Below are 20,052 nucleotides of genomic sequence, written 5' to 3'. Positions count from 1 at the left end.
AATGCAGAACTTTTTCTTATGAACCTGTGCAATGAAAACATCAACTACTCTTTACGACAAGTATTTTGGTTAGACAACTTTCCATTCGGTCACATGGGTTATCTTTGGTTGTCTTATCGAATGTCAGGAAAGTCTTGAAACTCTTTTGCCATTGAAGCAACACAAACATCATTTCTCATCATTCCTGACGTCTGCTTTTTGTTACCTTTGCTGTCAGTAAATCAATGAACGAGTTGAAAAAGTTGTGACACTGAGCTGTCCGCTAAAACTTTTAATGACACAAGAAGTGAAAGGACCCGCTACTGCCACAGTCAACAGAAGGAAACTTTTCCTGGTCATTTAATAAAGTTATTTGGATTTTTAAAATTCATTAAACTGCCTTTGTCATCTGATGATCACAATTTCCAGGTGGCCACTGGCACAAGTTTGACTGTATTTATAAACGTAATATGTAGAAAACTCATCTGCTTTTTTTAATATTGGAAATCATACTATCAAAAATAATCTCAAAACCAAAGTAAATTTATGCCTGATATGGGATAATACTGAAGCCAGTTATGCAGTAAGTCTAAAGTATAGCCTATCTTAATTTCTTATGACAACAAAGATAAATTCTAAAACAACATAGATTTCAATTACAATCACACTTCAAAGAACTGCGACTTATTTTTCGTAAGTGTTTTCGTAAGTCTATGATCATTGTAAACAACTTTAATATTCAACAACTTTCAATATTCATGTGTTAGGCTAAGTCATTTTTTATACATCACTTTGGCTTAGAGATTATTTTGATCAGGACCTCACTGTTTTTTGTTCTTCTTTTTACAGTTCTGTAGCAAAATCTATTTTTCACTTTGCATCAAAATTTTAGCTAAAGACGAACTTTTGGCCCTACAGAAACTTCTTAGTTTCTTCGTAACACTAGTACAATTTTTGGCCCTACAGAAACTTAGTTTCTTCGTAACACTAGTACAATTTTTGGCCCTACAGAAACTTAGTTTCTTCGTAACACAAGTACAATTTTTGGCCAATATATGACATTTAATTTTTTTGATGGTGGAGGAAGACCCAATGCAGGCCTTTTTTTACGCTGATTTTAGGGCCGAAATTCGGCCCCATTCCCCAATCTAAAAAGTATACTTTTTTCCCCACCTTGGCCAAAAATTCCCCATGCAAAAAAAAAAAAATGATATTAGTTTTGATTTTCAGTCCTGATTTTAACAACTTTTCAGCAAATATATATTCCTCCAAACAATGATTTCGCGACGTAAATTTCCCCTCCAAAAGGGACCTGGTACCCTTCCCCAAATTTACAAACAAGAGGACCATGATGGTCCTGAATCGCTCACCTCTTCCCACATGACCCAGTTTTGAGTATGACATCGTTTTTTCTATTATTTGACATAGTGACCTAGTTTTTGAGCTCATGTGACCTAGTTTTGAACTTGACCTAGATATTATCAAGATAAAAATTCTGACCAATTTTCATGAAGATCCATTGAAAAATATGGTCTCTAGAGAGGTCACAAGGTTTTTCTATTATTTGACCTATTGACCTAGTTTTCAAAGGTACGTGACCCTGTTTTGAACTTTACCTAGATATCATCAAGGTGAACATTCTCACTAATTTTCATGAAGATCTCATGAAAAATATGGCCTCTAGAGAGGTCACAAGGTTTTTCTATTTTTATACCTACTGGCCTAGTTTTTGACCGCACATGACCCAGTTTCGAAACTGATCTAGATATCAAGGTGAACATTCAGATCAATTTTCATGAAGATCCATTGAAAAATATGGCCTCTAGAGAGGTCAAAAGATTTTAATAATTTTAGACCTACTGACCTAGTTTTTGACCGCAGTTGACTCAGTTTCAAACTTGACCTAGATATCATCAAGATGAACATTCAGACCAACTTTCATACAGATCCCATGAAAAGTATGGCCTCTAGAGAGGTCACAAGGTTTTTTATTATTTGACCTACTGACCTAGTTTTTTATGGCACGTGACCCAGTTTCAAACTTGACCTAGATATCATCAAGGTGAACATTCTGACCAATTTTTATGGAGATCCATTCACAAGTATGGCCTCTAGAGAGGTCACAAGGTTTTTCTATTTTTAGACCTACTGACCTAGTTTTTGACCGCACATGACCCTGTTTCGAAACTGACCTAGATATCATCAAGATGAACATTCAGACCAATTTTCGTACAGATCCAATGAAAAATATGGCCTTTAAAGAGGTCACAAGGTTTTTCTATTATTTGACCTACTGACCTAGTTTTTGACGGCACGTGACCCACTTTGGAACTTGACCTAGATATCATCAAGATGAACATTCAGATTAACTTCCATACAGAACCAATGAAAAATATGGCCTCTAGAGAGGTCACAAGGTTTTTCTATTATTTGACCTACTGACCTAGTTTTTGATGGCACATGACCCACTTTCGAACTGGACCTAGATATCATCAAGGTGAACGTTCTGACCAATTTTCATGAAGATGTCATGAAATATATGGCCTCTAGAGAGGTCACAAGGTTTTTCTATTTTTAGACATACTGACCTAGTTTTTGATAGCACGTGACCCAGTTTCGAACTTGACCTAGATATCATCTAGGTGAACATTCTGACCAACTTTCATACAGATCCCATGAAAAATATGGCCTTTAGAGAGGTCACAAGGTTTTTCTATTATTTGACCTACTGACCTAGTTTTTGACGGCACGTGACCGAGTTTCGAACTTGACCTAGATATCATCAAGGTGAACGTTCTGACCAATTTTCATGAAGATCTTGTGAAATATATGGCCTCTAGAGAGGTCACAAGGTTTTTCTATTTTTAGACCTACTGACCTAGTTTTTGAAGGCACGTGACCCAGTTTCGAACTTGACCTAGATATCATCAAGGTGAACATTCTGACCAATTTTCACGAAGATCTTGTGTAATATATGGCCTCTAGAGAGGTCACAAGGATTTTCTATTTTTAGACCTACTGGCCTAGTTTTTGACCGCACGTGACCCAGTTTCGAACTTGACCTAGATATCATCAAGATGAACATTCTGACCAACTTTCATAAAGATCCCATGAAAAATGTGACCTCTAGAGTGGTCACAAGCAAAAGTTTACGGACGGACGCACGGACGCACGCACGGACGGACGACGGACGACGGACACCGCGCGATCACAAAAGCTCACCTTGTCACTTTGTGACAGGTGAGCTAAAAAAGGGCTGCAATGCTACCTCCCTGGAAATTTTATCAGAATTCAGATTAATACTGGCATCTGTGTAGAGCTGCCAAACCTGCGTTGAATAAAAGCAGAAGGTTTCAAGCTCCGTGAAATGTTTCAAGAACACAATTTTTTTGAAAGTTACAAAATTTGACAGGAAGATTTACAATAGTAATCACCTACAGTGCAGTTTACCACGGAACATGCTCATAATTAACCAGCATTCTCGCTTAGAAAGTTATCTAGCTTTTAGATGCAAATTAAGACTTGTGAACAAGTCTTGTTATTATGAAACCGCAAAACATTTAGGAACAAAACAGGTTTAATCTGCAGCAATATATGAGCCACATCATGAGAAAACCAACATAGTGCGTTTGCGACCAGCATGGATCCAGACCAGCCTGCGCATTCGCACAGTCTGGTCAGGATCCATGCTGTTCTCTATCAGTTACTGTAACTGCAAGAGGCATTGAAAGCAAACAGCATGGATCCTGACCAGACTGCGCAGATGCGCAGGACGGTCTGGATCCATGGTGGTCACAAATGCATTATATATGTTGGTTTTCATGTGGGCTCATATCTTGTATTTATTTAAGAATATTACTTGTGAAAACTGTTCCTTTGAGAACAGCCATCCATATTATCTGCAGCAGGTTTGCTCTATGAAACAGACAAGAAAGATAAAATCGAATGACTGTTTACCTGTTGGCCTAGGAGCCGGCATCTGACCTTGACCTTGCGGCACAGATCCTACAAGCTGAGAGCCACTACGCGGTGTGACAGTGGGTGTAAGAAATGTCATCTGTGACTGCTGCTGAGGCTGTGAAGAAATGAAATAATTATATTACATGTATGTATCTGTATCATAAGCAACTGTATCTTACACTGGCATGTTTATCATTTATATTTTAGAGGAACAGTTCATTTGCATAGCTGGCATAGTGAGGCCAACACCACTCAGGGGTTCCACTAGACCTGAAAACCCAAGAGTCCCAGGACCCTTGGGCCCAAATTTTGAAGGGTCCTTTTCCAAAATACAGGAGTCCTGTCCCAACACGTCCATATAATTGACTATATTTTTTTTATTTAGTAATACGTAGATCTTTACCTAAGAAAACAATAAACCAAAGATCATGTTACAGCATAATAAAAAATGTCAGTTTCAGGTCATATACATGTAGTCTCATATTGTAAACTAATATTTATCAAAATTCATGTTATTTTGATTAGGTTTTTCTTCTATATTTCATTTAATTTTTAATAACAGAACAGTGCTATAACACTCTATAAAAATGTATCCAAAATGTACTATCCGGATACTGGTACACTTTCGGATTGTCATCGGAAAGTAGTTTTTACTTAGTTTACTTGGCCAACTAAGCTAAATCAGAGATAGTTCCTCAAATAATGATGCTATTTATCATTAAAAACTGCATTGAAAGTCAGTTTTTTTAAGGAATTTTGGAAATATGCATATGACATCGGGTGTAATTAGACTCGTGAACGGACATTCTAAATTTATTTTTGCTTTCAGAATTCATCAAAATTTGTGAAGTTTCTTGTTGAAATTACGGTATGATCACTAAACAATGGTCTAATTTAAAGTTGGCATGAAAAAATCTTGCAGGGCACTTTTCACATGCTCGGTAATCAGCTGCTTACGATAATTTAATAATTGGCGCCTTTTTTGGCAGTACACAGGATCAATACTTTTTATCAATTAATTTCAACACTTCATTGGTTCTTCTTACCTATGTGCACTCACCGTGTAACTTGCTGATAAAAAAATCAGCGAGGCACGTCTACAGGAGAAAGGGCGGGATTTAGCAGAAGATCAAAGGCAGGAGGGCATGACCGCGAGTGTTTATTTTGGAATACACGTGTCTATCGTGGAAATAGTTTTACTGAAGGAAATGAATGATAAGAGAAAGATTTATCAAAGGAAAATGCCTCCGGGTCCCGAAGGACGCACAGGCAAGTATCATGCCGGGTCCTTTGAGCGTCTTTTGAAAATCTCCCGGGTCCGGACCCGGGGTCCCGGGTCAAATGGAACCCCTGGGTCACACTGACATCGTAGGGTCTCTTACTAGCTTTAAAAATGGAAAGCAAAATCACATTCAAAGTCATGGTGGGCTCAGGGATTTTTTTACCATTTCAAACTTGGGGCCCGGGCCCATCCAGTTGGGAAAAATGGCGCGTAGAACTGGAAAATTGGAAAATTAAAAAAATAAGATTTACCATCATACAACCTTTATCTTAGCATGCTCAGGTTGCTGTACAACTCCCTCCCTATGTCAGCCCCCCCATCCTGTCTAACAAGACATATGCATCCCCACTCCTATACTCAGATCCTCACTCCCTGTAATTACTATAAGTACTCTTTCTTTCCAGCCACCATAGTGCTTTGGAATTCCCTTCCAGTACAACTTGTGCAAGCCCCCACCCTGAACCAGTTTAAGCAAGGTGTGATCAAACTTGAACACAATGCTTAACATGATAGACCTGTTTTTAAACTGCTTTTATCTGTAAATCCTCCTTGTTTTTAACACTATCAACTGTAATCATGCTTGCAATATACATCATGTATTACTTTTATCCTCCTATCCATTCTACTTTTAAATTTCTTGTACAGGCCCACAGCTGCACATAATACTCGTAAAGAGGAGTGATGCAGTATAAACAGATAGCACTGTTATTGTTGGATGTCAAATTACAAGTTTTTTGTTGTTTTTTTTTTGTTGTCTTTTTTCAAGGTGTCTACTAAATTCTCTGGTATTTCTTCAGTGAGAAACTCTCAGACACTCAACATAGTCCAAATAATTGTACTCGAGAGTTGAATATTGTTATATTTTTTTTAATTGTCGATATCCGCCTCTAGGTAGACAACATAAAATATCAAAATGTAAAATCGGTCTACCCGAGGTCTCATTATTTAGACTAACACTCAAGGGTCAGTAAAATTTTGGGAAATTTAAACCCAAGAATTGGGAAAATAAACAAATTTTTGTAATTGGGATGGGGCTCAAAATCAGCCTTAAACTAGAGATGCTTTTGAGAAAAGCGCATGTTTCCCACATCTGCTCCTATGAAAAATGTCTAGTTTCTCTAGATGGTTTAGACGAGTGGATCCAAGTAGATGGTCTGGACGAGTGGATCCAATCAGTAATTCAAGGGCCATAAATCAAGTGCTTGAGCAGATTTGGCTAGTTATGGAACTTGACTAAGTTCTTATGGCCAAACACATTTTGTTCAAGTTTGGTGAAGATCGGATGAGAAATGTTCGACTAAGCGAGCGGACAAGAGTAAAAAGGCGGATTTTTCGGTAATTCAAGGGCCGTAACTCCAAAATGCCTGGACCGATTTGGCTAGTTATCAAACTTGGCCAAGGTCTCATGGTCAAACACATTTTGTTCAAGTTTAGTGAAGATCGGCTGAGAAATGTTCGACTTAAAGAGTGCGGACAAGAGTAAAAAGGCCGATTTTTGGTAATTCAATGGCCATAACTCTAATACGCCTGGACTGATTTGACTATATATTGAACTTGGCCAAGGTCTTATGGTCAAACACATTTTGTTTAAGTCTAGTGAAAATTGGATGAGAAATATTCGACTTAGAGTGCAGACAAGCTTTGTGACAGACAGACACACACACACAGACAGGAGTTAATCAATATGTCTCCCACACCACTGTGTGGTGGGAGACATAAAAATCCCTGTGGTCTGGACATTTTGGTAAAACCAATGTCTCCCCAAGTGGTAAAACCAATGTCTCCCCAAGTCAGGTGAATAACTTCCTCACACAAAAAATTATATTTGTCAATGCCAAGTTTCGAACCCACACAAATGAAAGATGTGTGCTTTTATAGTAAGTTGCCTTAACCACACCACAAAGGCTAAATTTCTATAATGAACTTGTTCATCTTCCAATTTGGACAGTACCATTAACTGTTAAAAGGGGTGCTTACCAAAAAGATACAGACTGAATAGCAAACGGTGCAGATTATGATCAGACTGCACAAATGTGCAGGCTGATCATGCTCTACCATGATCGCAAAGGCAGAATTAATCGTGTCCAGCATGGTAAGGGTTAAAGAAATACAGAAGCCACCTCTAGTGACTCAATCTGTTTTGTTTAACAGTTTATATATCTACAGTATTGTCTATTTAATATATTTCTATGTAGACCGTTTGGTTTCACCACAATGTCAAAGCCAAATGGCTTGATTAATTTTGTAAAATTATTAGGTAGCGATCATAAACCAAAATTTTGCATACCGAAACAGTCAGAAGAGGCCTAAGTGCCCACTGGTTTTGTACGACGTTAGCTGGCATGTTGGACGGAAGACTAACAAACTTGTACACTTGTTGCGGCGTGGCTCCCGGACCTTGAGACGTCAGTAAAGTTGTCACCTGCTGCATCTGAAGCTGGTTCCCGCTCACCTGCGACACGTGCATAGTTGCTGGCATCGTCTTTGAAGTGGCAGACATTGCTGGCGTATCAGAGATCAAGATGACATCAGGAGATGACCTGGGACCTAATAAAAAAGATAAGGAATGAAAAACTTTCACCATGATTAATCACTGTTCAGGGATTTTTTTCCTTCTTTATAAAGTACCCCTAAAAGGACCTTTTCCCAATTGAAATATGCAATCTTTTTTCCCAATTATCATCCAAAAATTCCCCAAATTTTAATGACCAAATTAAGTTTACATTTTGATGATTGCAAAAGGAAAACTTAGTTACATTGACATTCACCATGATTTAACCATTTAAACAGTTTGTTTGATGCTATTTACATGGAATTAAAGGAAGAAGCATTCTAAATGATGTTATTAATGAACTAAAAAAAATCCCAATCTGAGTAAAAACCCGGCTATTTTCCCCAATTTATCCGGTACCGGACCTTTTCCCAAAAGGGCAAAAAAAATCACTGCTGTTTATGACAGACTTCAGTGCTCCAGCTAGTTATTTACAGCAGGGCGCATCGCCCGTTCCGAAATTCGTTCCGCCCTGTTGCCCCGCCAGGCACCCTGCCCATTTTACAACCATTCATTTCTTTTTTTAGCCAAACTTCCCTTTTTTTTGCCTCAGTGATTATAATACACTGCTTTATTGCCCCCTTTTTATCGAGTGATACACGCTGGGGGCATTGACATAATTAGCAAACAATTACCTGCTGTAATCGTGCCCGAGGCAGACCATGATATTTTAGACTGCTCCACTAGCATTAAAATCACTGAACCTTAGTGTTAAAACAGTTTGCAAACCAGTCTGAAATCATTATCATTTTCGCGCCACCTCGGCCCACCTGTCAAAGTGTACTTTCGTTTTCGGTAATATAGTCGTAAATATCCCTTTACACACAACTGAAACTTAAGTCCAGACAACAGACATTTAAATCTAATTAATAAAATTTATTTATTTTATTTATTTTGTTGGGTTTAACGTCGCACCGACACAATTTTAGGTCATATGGCGACTTTCCAGCTTTAACGGTGGAGGAAGACCCCAGGTGCCCCTCCGTGCACTATTTCATCACGAGCGGGCACCTGGGTAGAACCACCGACCTTTCGTAAGCCAGCTGGATGGCTTCCTCACGTGAAGAATTCTACGCCCCAAATGAGGTTTCGAACCCACATCGATGAGGGGCAAATGGTTTGAAGTCAACGACTCTAACCACTCGGCCACGGAGGCCCCTAATTAATAAAATCGATCATAATCAAATTTAAATAGGAAAATATTTTGATTTTATCGTTTTACAAGTTTTTGAAATCGAAAGTAGGTTGTCGTCTGCTTTGTGAAATTGCCGATTTTTCATGAAGATTTCTTTGAAATTAGTTTACTAAGATGTAATGACAGGGTACACTTTAATGTCAGATACTGTAAAATGCTGTTAAACTGTCTTTGCATCATAATAATTTTTCAAAAATATTGTTTAAACTGGACATTAGACGACTTTTAGAAAAAAAGTGTAACCATACTCGGATATAAAATTTTGGATACCCGGAATACGTTCTATTACAAGTGCCAAACTTGCTTTTAGACTGTTGGAAGTTAAAAACTTTGCCTGATTTCATTTATTTAAGTGGAAGTTTAAACTTTATTTTCTGTATATATGTTGCATGTATAAATTTATAAATATCAAGTACATGGAAAAGATGTGTACTGAAATTATAACAAGTAAAATAGGCCTAAACACATAGATATTGTTATTCAGTATGCAATTACAAAGAAATGTTACAAGTTGATAATCAGTGCCAAGTAAAATACAAACAGCAGAATTTTTAGTTAATAAATAGGGGTATTAGAGATGACAGACATAGCCTATTAAAAGACAAAGTATGCCTTATACCATGCCTGAAGTGTGCCAAAAAAACATGCCTAAATTATGCTAAATTCCATGTCTAAAGTATGTTAAAATGCACTGAATGCATGGACCAGTTATATTTTTTTCCTGGGGGAGCATGGTCCCGGACTGACCCCCCCCCCCCCCCCCCCACCCCAAGAAGTGCCCTTTTCAGTGCCAGCACCCTGCCCTTTTTTAATCCTAGCTGGAGCACTGGACTTGCATATATGAATGAAACTTATGATTTCCATATAGTTAAACCAGAATGAGACTAACTTCGGTTTTACTTCATTCAGGACAGTACATAACTCATCTGAACTAGTCAGCTATTCAGGATCCTCAATGACAGACATTATTGATAAGAAATAGATCTATCAAAGATAAATTTCTATACAGACTGAATGCGATAGGTATTCCAACAACAACACATATTATGTATAGTTTTTTTTATCTCATCAACGTTTCGGCTAACGCCTTCATCAGGATAATACACATACATATTTTTTTTTTTATACAGACTGAAAGCACTGTAAATTAGAATTCATAAATATTATACATTATACATATTTTCAACAGATGTATATACACATTATGCTGTTGTGCTGTTGATTAACAACAATTTTACTTGCTACTCGAGGTTTAACCCATCAAATCAATGAAAATTCTTTTTCTTCAAGGAAAAATGATATTACATACACAATACTCAAGTATATTTTCCAGTTTACAACACTGGTAGAGATCTGACAGAAGGAAAACCTGATAATCAGGCCCCAAGTTCACAAAACATTTTCAGTCTAAGCGGAGTTTGATAACGAAAACTTATTTGTCATTTTTATCAAATTCTAAGTAACAATAACTATTTTCAGTATTGATGGTCAGTTTCAGCTGGAATTAAATCTTGCAGTTTTAGTAAAATTGACACTAAAATTTCAAACTCAAACTCAGCTGAGACCGAAAACTGTTTTGTGAACACGCCGCCTGATCCTTTATGACAGAAGACAAATTACACATTCTCAGTATGACAGTATGAGATTTCAGTATTCTCTATTTTTACGGAAAGTTATGAGCATGTTCACCTACATTTAAGTCCGACGAATGACGAAATGATTACCCAGAGTATGTAATGGTACAGTGTGTCCATAGGACACAGGTGCCCCCAACTCCTGCCACTGTAACTTGGTTTAATGATTCAGGTTAAACAATTTTTAAGATACAACATTCCTGTAAAGTTTTGTGACTCTACGTCAAATACTTTTGGAGCTACGCGTGACAAAACACTAAAATGACAATTTTTTTCCTAGGTCAGGGGCCATAACTCCTGCACGACTGAATGAATCCGGACGCAAAACCCCAGGAGCACAACTGCACATGCTGACCAACATTCCTGTAAACTTTGGTGACTCTAGGTCACATACTTTTGGAGCTACGTGCGACACAACATTAAAATGACCAATTTTTAACTAAGTCAGGGGCCATAACTCCTACATGACTGAATGAATCCATACATGAAACCCCAGGTGCACAACTGCACATGCTGACCAACATTCCTGTAAACTTTGGTGGCTCTACGTCAAATACTTTTGGAGCTACGTGCGACACAACATTAAAATGACCAATTTTTAACTAAGTCAGGGGCCATAACTTGTACACGACTGAATAAATCCGGATGCGAAACCCCAGGTGCACAACTACACATGCTGACCAACATTCCTGTAAAGTTTTGTGACTCTAGGTCAAATTCTTTTGGAGCTAGGCCCGACACAACACTAAAATGACCAATTTTTACAAAGTCAGGGGCCATAACTCCTACACGACTGAATGAATCCGGACGCGAAACCCCAGGTGCACAACTACACATGCTGACTAACATTCCTGTGAAGTTTTGTGACTCTATGTCAAATGCTTTTGGAGCTAGGCACGACACATTCTCAGAAGGACGGACGGACAAGAGCAAATCTATGCCCCCATCACTCATGGGGGGCACAAAAATGGACAATTTTTTTTTATCAATCTACTACCATAACGACGCCTTAGAATTAGAAGGGCGTAAGTGGAAAATCATAGCTTTCGGCAAAACAAGAAAAACTGTAGACATGACAGATACGCCCTTCTAATTCTGTATACTTAAGTGAACCCTTCTGGTACAACATTTAAGTGCAGATACGCCCTTCTTTTACTATGGTTCTGAAAAACTTACTTACGCCCTTCTATTATTGGTGGATTTAGTCAACACAGCAGTTTGTAACAAAAATATTTTTTCATAGGGTTATGCCCCTTGGTATGCAGTATTAAAAAATGTATAATTCATAAAAGGGCGTAACTGACACTTACGCCCCTCTTATTCTGGGGCGTCGAATTAAGTTATAAATTATAAAGACTTTGATCTCTCTTCCTTGATTAAGTCTTGTGAGGCATAAAAAATATTCCATTAGGTCCCTACCTGGTGCTTTGTTCATCTCCTTTAGTTGCTTACTAAGAAACTGGGCCGGTCTTGGAGGTGGCAGGCCTCTCTGTGAGCCTGTATCCTGTGGGGGTGATTGAACTTTTGCTGCCAATGGCTGCACGTGTTGAGCCGGAGGTTGTGGTGGCTGCGGCGGCGGCGGTGGTGGTTTCGGCGGTACGATTGTGAATGTATTAGGCTGAGAAGAAGGAACTAGTATATTGCCTGCCCTGACTTCCTTGATCAGATCGTTTGCCTATGAATACATCGAAATAAAAAATTCCACACTAACATTGAACTGACAACCTTCCAACTTCGGACAGAAAAAACTAAATATGTGTCCATAGGACACAGGTGACCCTGCTCCTGTCACTGAACATGGTTTCATGACTCTTTACAAACTTCTAAGCATTTCTTATGTATTTTTCACTAAGTGAAGGGCTCTAACTCTGGCCTAGCTGAGTGAAATCCTAAAGACCATACCTGATAAACAACTTCACATGCTATGTACTAATCCTCTAATGTTTTATGACTCTAAGTACACAATGGGACAGTAACTTTTATAACTTTTTACTATATCAAGGGCAATAACTCTGGTATTGAAAAGTGAAATAAAACAAGAGTGCCAGACTGTCACAAAATATACCCGTCAGATGAAAACTGTTCGGCTTAAGAGAGCGAATAAGGCTAAATTTGCAGTTTTTCAAGTAATTCAAGGGCCATAATCTAGAGTGCCTGGGGCAATTTGGCTGGTTATCGAACATGGCCGAGATATTATGCCCACAAACATTGTCAGCAAGTTTGGTGAAGATCGGATGAAAACTGTTTGACTTAAAGAGGGGACAAGGCTAAATTAAGTTTTTCGAATAATTCAAGGGCCATAATCCAAGAGTGCCTTGGGCGATTTGGGTAGTTATCAACCTCGGCCAAGATATTATGACCACAAACTTTGTCAGCAAGTTTGGTGAAGATCGGATAAAGAAATTTTTTTCTTACTATATAAATGCCGTATCATAAAGATACCGTCAAGATTTGGCCTGTGGTTTAGACAGAGCCTGTTTACTGCAAAAGTTACACTGAGAGTCAGTTATTTCAATCTGCACCTTCAACAAGTATTTTTCTTGCATGTATACTGTATTCTTCAATTAATAAAAGAAATAAAAATATAATTATAGGACTTTGCTTTTCTTAATAAGTATTATTTCATTATAGCAGCATAGTTCGAAGGTTCAAGATGCATGTGACCATCTTAACATAGTCAGACTGAATGAATACTTGAGTTCAAGATGCACATGTATGTCTATCTTTACACAGTCATGCTGAATGAATTCTTTAGTTCAAGATGACATGTGTCCATCTTTACACAGTCATATGGAATAAATTATTGATTTGAAGAAGGATGAGACTACTGAATCAATTTTGGACTTCAAGAATAACCTGCCGATTTAATTATACTGCTCCCTCCTTGAGATACTTCGTAAATTACAATTACCCTTTAGCCTGCTAAATTTCTAGAACTGGTCCATCATTTACTGACTGAATAGCGAACAGTGCAGACCATGATCATTGATCAGCCTGCACAGAGTTGCAAACTGATCTTGGTCTGCACTGGTCCCAAAGGCAGAATCACTTGCCAGCAGCAGGCTAAAGGTTAAATTTTGAACAGTTACCTAAATCATTTTATCAATTTTTGGCACATTACATCAAAAGATTCAAATACCCAGAGCACAAGAGCTAAACTCCCACCTCCTCATTAGCATATCCCTCCTCCTCATTTACATATACCTTGGATAGACACAACTGTGCAGGTCTGACAACGATAGATCAAACGTGTCTAACAGCACTGTTACAGTGTTCCCACTGACATTTGAAGTTGGGGGTGAAAACTGAGATTTTCTTGCACTTTTGCACCCCTTCCTAAGAGATATATAACAGCTGTATCCAAAACTGGTGGCGCAAAGTACCATTCTGGGGGTGAAAAACCCCCATTTGGGGGGTTCTGGGAACATGTCTAACACTTACCCAATAGTATAATTATCATTTTATCAATTTTTGGCACATTATACCCACATCAAAAGATTCAAATACCCAGAGTACAAGAGCAAAACTCCCACCTCCTCATTAGCAGGGGTTCCACTAGACCTGAAAACCCAAGAGTCCCAGGACCCTTGGGCCCAAATTTTGAAGGGTCCTTTTCCAAAATACAGGAGTCCTGTCCCAACACGTCCATATAATTGACTATATTTTTTATTTAGTAATACGTAGATCTTTACCTAAGAAAACAGTAAACCCAAGATCATGTTACAGCATAATAAAAATGTCAGTTTCAGGTCATATAGTCTCATATTGTAAACTAATATTTATCAAAATTCATGTTATTTTGATTAGGTTTTTCTTCTATATTTCATTTAATTTTTAATAACAGAACAGTGTTATAACACTCTATAAAAATGTATCCAAAATGTACTATCCGGATACTGGTACACTTTCGGAATGTCATCGGAAAGTAGTTTTTGCACAGTTTACTTGACCAACTAAGCAAAATTTGTGAAGTTTCTTGTTGAAATTACGGTATGATCACTAAACAATGGTCTTATTTAAAGTTGGCATAAAAAAATCTTGCAGGGCACTTTTCACATGCTCGGTAATCAGCTGCTTACGATAATTTAATAATTGGCGCCTTTTTGACAGTACACAGGATCAATACTCTTTATCAATTAATTTCAACACTTCATTGATTCTTCTTACCTATGTGCACTCGCCGTGACGTAACTTGTTGATAAAAAAATCAGCGAGGCATGTCTACAGGAGAAAGGGCGGGATTTAGCAGATCTTCTGCAGATCTTCAAAGGCAGGAGGGCATGACCGCGAGTGTTTATTTTGGAATACACCTGTCTATCTTGGAAGTAGTTTTACTGAAGGAAATGAATGATAAGAGAAAGGATTATCAAAGGAAAATGCCTCCGGGTCCCGAAGGACGCACAGGCAAGTATCATGCCGGGTCCTTTGAGCGGCTTTTGAAAATCTCCCGGGTCCGGACCCGGGGTCCCGGGTCAAATGGAACCCCTGATTAGCATATCCTACCTCCTCATTACTTAGCATATCCCACCGCCTAACATATCCTACCTCCTCATTAGCATATCCCACCTTCTCATTAGCATATCCTACCTCCTCATTACTTAGCATATCCCACCTCCTCACTAACATATCCTACCTCCTCATTAGCATATCCCACCTTCTCATTAGCATATCCTACCTCCTCATTAGCCTCATTATCCCTTGGGTAGACACAAATGTGCAGGTCTGACAATGATAGATCAAACATGTCTAACCTTTTCATGTTCTTTCTGTGCTTCTTTAATTGCCTTAAGCTGTGCAGGGGAGAGTTCATCGTCCACACATTCCATCTGCAACTCAATGTCCCGGTTGGAAGAGCGTCGGGGTGGTACTGTCTTGGGCGTAACATTTCTAGAAGCCCTAGGAACCTGTTCGGGTGACTGATATACTACTGTCGACTTCTTTACCCTCTGGCTTTTCCGGGCTACCATCCTGTCTGTAAAAACATAAAATAACAAGATTATTAGGCTGGAATATGTGTACTAAAGTTTCTGCGGGCCCGGCTACCAGTCTCAAAACTCTGTAACTACAGATCTATAACTATGCGGCAAGGGTCATCAATCTGGTCTAAAATGAGTGTTAATGTGCTTAAAGAGGCTGTAGCAGATTGTTCTGGTATCAGCGATAGTATTTTAGGTGATCACTTTCTTTAAGATTATGTTTAGATTTGTGATTTGTTCTGTAATTTGGAACTGTTCATTGGGTTTTATAATCCAAGGTTTGGTTCATAGGCAAATAATTTAATTTTTGGTGTGACTGGTTAGTTTTCAAACAGCGGTGTCCAAGATTTTAATGGTTCAATTCTCTCTTTCGGTTTCTTCTTTCCAATTACTTTGTCCCCACATTTTCCTTACCAAGGGGACATGACTGTGTCCCCATTAGTTTTGATCCTTGGCAGAACACTGAACACTGGACAAATCAAGCTAGAAAGCTAACACTAACCATTTTCAATGTAACGAGTAATTCAAGGGCACTACCTCAACAGCTGCAAACACGAGTCACCTTACAGCTGGTTATCGAATTTAGCCAAAATATTATATGCCAATTAACAATGATTCTGACATAGTTTGGAGAACACTGAATATGGAGTACTCTAGTTAAGCAGCAGAAAACTGTTGTTTTGTGGACGCCGAATGCCACAGAATATCCCATTAAGATATGACCTGCTTGATGGATGTAAAGGGGATTAGCAAATTAGATCATTGTACTTAACGAAAGTCCAAGAGGGCCTCTGACATTCTACTGGCTTTTAATACTGTATACAGGCCTATGGTCAATATTATCACAAGCTTGATTCAGGCCAAATACAGAATGCTACAAACCATGTATCTAAGCCCCAGGTGAATTTTCTGTACATTTGGCCATGTGGAACTGAAGATACATGTTTCGTTTTGCAAATGTTTACAACAGATAATAAATGGATTGGTTATGAATGTGTTAGCTACGATCAATTCATCTGTCAGGTATGTCAAAACACTCAACACAATTATGAATATACATACATGTTAATCAAAGATTTTTGTTTTTGTTGGATTTATGTATCTCATTATTTCAGGCACCAAGCTGGCATCTGTGTAGAACCATTGACCATTCCTAGGCAACCTAGATGGCTTCTTCAACCTTTACCAGACATATTAAGTCTCCTTTGGCAAAATATAAATTACTTTTGACTAGACCCATTCACCTTATCTGGAATGTAATCAGAACATAACATCCTGTTTTGCAAACATCCCACCAGCTTTTAACTTTTAATGGTTCAATAACATCTTTACACAACCTATTTACAATATTTATAGTCTTGTCAAAATAGTTAACGAGATTCACAAAAATCGATTTTGATGTACACAAGGAATTAATGGCAGGTATCCTCAGATTTAATGGCTAATTCTATAATCTCCTTGATGGCATATGAGCCTAGAATAGGCTTTCTTGATATGTGTGGTGAACAGCTTAAAAGTGGTTAATCAGATTTTTGGACAACTAATGGACTTGTTAAAAATTTAATCAACAGATTATGTAAACTTATTTGTGTTCACAGAGTTCTTTTTAAAAAATACATGTCAGAATTTCATTGGAAGTATTTTTAAAATTTGAGCCGCACCATGAGAAAACCCAACATAGTGCGATTGCGAACAGCATGGATCCAGACCAGCCTGCACATCCTGTTTCAAAGCCTAATACAATAGGAGAAATTGTTAGTGAACAACATGGATTCTGACCAGACTGTGCGGATGCGCAGGCTGGTCTGGATCCATGCTGGTCGCAAAGCCACTATGTTGGTTTCCTCATGGCGCGGCTCAATTGGATTTCCTATCTCAGTTGTCCACCAAGATAGAGATGAATTCTGAAGCTACACAGTAACACACTGTTCTAAAACTTGCCATTCATTTCAGGTATTTGAAATACCCCAGTATTTTACTTCAGCAAATGTAAAACTACAGACCGCTTTTCAAATACTTTTATATTAAAGGGAGGTAATTACAAATTTCTGAAAATGTAATAATATATACATTTCCAATAGGGATCTAACTCTATGTAATGGGCATTTTTGTTCCTTAAATAAAGCTCTAAAAGAATATTATAAGAAAACTGAAAAATGTCATAAAATGTGCTCAAATGTGATTAACAACTGATGTGAAATAGGAAACCTGAAATAAATTAATGGACCAGCCCTTAAATGCACAAATGCTTTCTGTATCATCTTCTGTTAGGTTTGTGAAAGGTGCATTTAATGCCACATAAACCAAAGTAAACCAGTCTTCAAAACACTTCAGCTTATTAACCTTAAGCCTGCTGGCGGCAAATTTTCAGTGAACACCCCTTTGATAAATCAGAGGTCACACTGGGAATTGTTTTCTCTGAGCCACTGCTTTTTCCAAAGATAAAATTATGAGGCCAACAACGGCGAAGCGCATAGCATTGACGTTCCTGTAGGACTACATTATATGTACCAAAGTACTCATACTACTCAAGAACTTAATGTAGTTATTACATATTTCTTAGCAACCCTTTAAAAAGCTATTTAGAAAATCAATTTGTGTTAATTTCTAAAATTATCATTTTTATAAAAATCTGCCATTTAATAAAAAAATTCTGAAAATCACATTTAAAATAAAGATGTCAAAAAAGAAAAAAAAAATGTTTAAAAAAAAAAGTGTCTTATTTAATATTTTGCACATTGCCTATAAGTGGGTGGGGTTCGATGCTTTCGCATGTTTTATTCTCGAAAAATACTTCAAAATAAGAGCTCCTTTTGCACCAGTTGTCATATTTTTCTTAAATGTAGACTTTTTATTGGCTTTTCTATTTAGATTGCACTAAAAAATCTCGTCAGAAATGACAGAAATATCCGAAAATCACGGTCGCGAAAACGGGTGACAAAATCGGAAAGGAATCGGTTCCCTAGACTGCAAACTTATTCGTCCGGAACCGGTTCTCTAAGCAAAATACTGTGCATAGGCTAGGGAACCGGAATTTTATTTCTATGCATAATACTGCCGAAATCCACTTTGTTTCTTTTGGTAAGTATCATGTGCATGTTTTTATCTTAATTAGTTAATTAATTTTACCATTTCAGCAAGCTATGCCCTTTTATTTATTTGTGTTTACTGTGTCTCCAGAAGTGTACTCGCCGCATACTGTCCGCCATATTGGAATGATAAAATAAACTAGTACGAATGAATGCAAAATCGTCGACACTGGTGCCGAAATAAACTTGAAATTTAAACTTAAAAGGTATAAGACAATAAAAGAAACGATTAAAACAAAATAAGTAATTTCAGTATTGATTACATATCTTTGAACGTGAAATGCCGAGGTGTTACAAACCAGTGTTTAAAGTGATCAAAGAATATGTACAAAGTTTTAAGGGCAATTAAATTAGTTTATTCATCTATAAACATGTAATGACGCAAATACAAACCAATATTATTTTATATTCAGGGTCCATGCTTCTAGGCGACGTGAGCGAAGTGGTCGCTTTTTTTCTGATGACTTCGCTCTGTTTGTACAGAAAAGCGAAAAACAAGTCGCCCTAAAATCTGGCGCCCGAGGCAGTTGTCATACATGTATATATCACATATATCAGCTTCTAATCAGCTTGTAAAAACATTACATAATCAATTAGCGAAACTTATCCCGTTACGGGTTGTGAACTTCACCTGTCAACAAAGTATTCTCCGCCTATCACCGAATATCGTTAGGATGATTTTAATTGGTCGAAAACTTTGGAAACACCAATCAAACGAGGCGAAACAAAATTGCGTTTAATTGATTTTGTGCATCACGGATAGAAAGTGTGTGCATCACGTGTGAAAACAAACAACTAAAAACTGTCAAAAGTAGGGTAAACAAAAACACAAGTATGTCGGCGCAAGAGTCAATAGCTGATTATAGGATGATAGCCCTTCGCAAATTGACCGATAGGGCCTAAAGAAAAGCTCTGAATAATAACCAGAGTTGTTCGTAATGTATGGTTTTAATTGCGGCTCCCAGACGTAAATATCCGTGTTATACACAAATTAAATTGAAATTCAGACAACAGATATTTAATTTCAATCAATAAAAATCAATCACAATCAATTTTAGATAAGAACACATTAGCTTTTATCTTTTTGTAAAAGTTTTTTGGAAACGAAAGTAGGCTGTCAGAATGTCTGCTCGCGGTGACAACTTGCCGGTATTTCATGAACATTTTTCTTAATTTTCTCCAATAAAAGGTATTGTCATTGTAGACTTTAATATCAGATACTGTCCTGTGCTGTTAAATTGTCTTTGCATCATCACAATTTGTGAAATATATTCTTTAGACTGGAGAATTGGGCAATGCTTATGAGTGTATCAGTATCCGGACATAAAATTTTGGATATCCGGATTTTGACCAGCTGGGGTTTGAAACAGGGGTGTGCATGGATAA

General features: G+C 37.7%; 1 protein-coding gene across 4 annotated transcripts in view; it reads right to left on the bottom strand.

Moving 5' to 3' along the window:
• Positions 1–20,052, bottom strand: part of LOC123541760 (uncharacterized) — a 77,321-nt gene that overhangs the window by 47,524 nt on the left and 9,745 nt on the right. For all 4 annotated transcript variants that reach the window (XM_045327347.2, XM_045327348.2, XM_053531863.1 and 1 more), the window contains exons 2-5: positions 15,353–15,573; positions 12,021–12,276; positions 7,509–7,768; positions 3,937–4,054 (exon numbers count right to left, since the gene is read on the bottom strand). In XM_045327347.2, coding sequence (XP_045183282.2) covers positions 3,937–4,054; positions 7,509–7,768; positions 12,021–12,276; positions 15,353–15,568 — 850 coding nt within the window. In that variant the 5' untranslated portion in view covers positions 15,569–15,573. The remainder of the gene's footprint in view (positions 1–3,936; positions 4,055–7,508; positions 7,769–12,020; positions 12,277–15,352; positions 15,574–20,052) is intronic.

Source organism: Mercenaria mercenaria, chromosome 19, assembly GCF_021730395.1.
Source record: "Mercenaria mercenaria strain notata chromosome 19, MADL_Memer_1, whole genome shotgun sequence".
Lineage (NCBI taxonomy): Eukaryota > Metazoa > Mollusca > Bivalvia > Venerida > Veneridae > Mercenaria > Mercenaria mercenaria.
The sequence above is the reverse complement of the archived record's forward strand: the minus strand, read 5'-3'. Positions and strand labels throughout refer to the sequence as shown.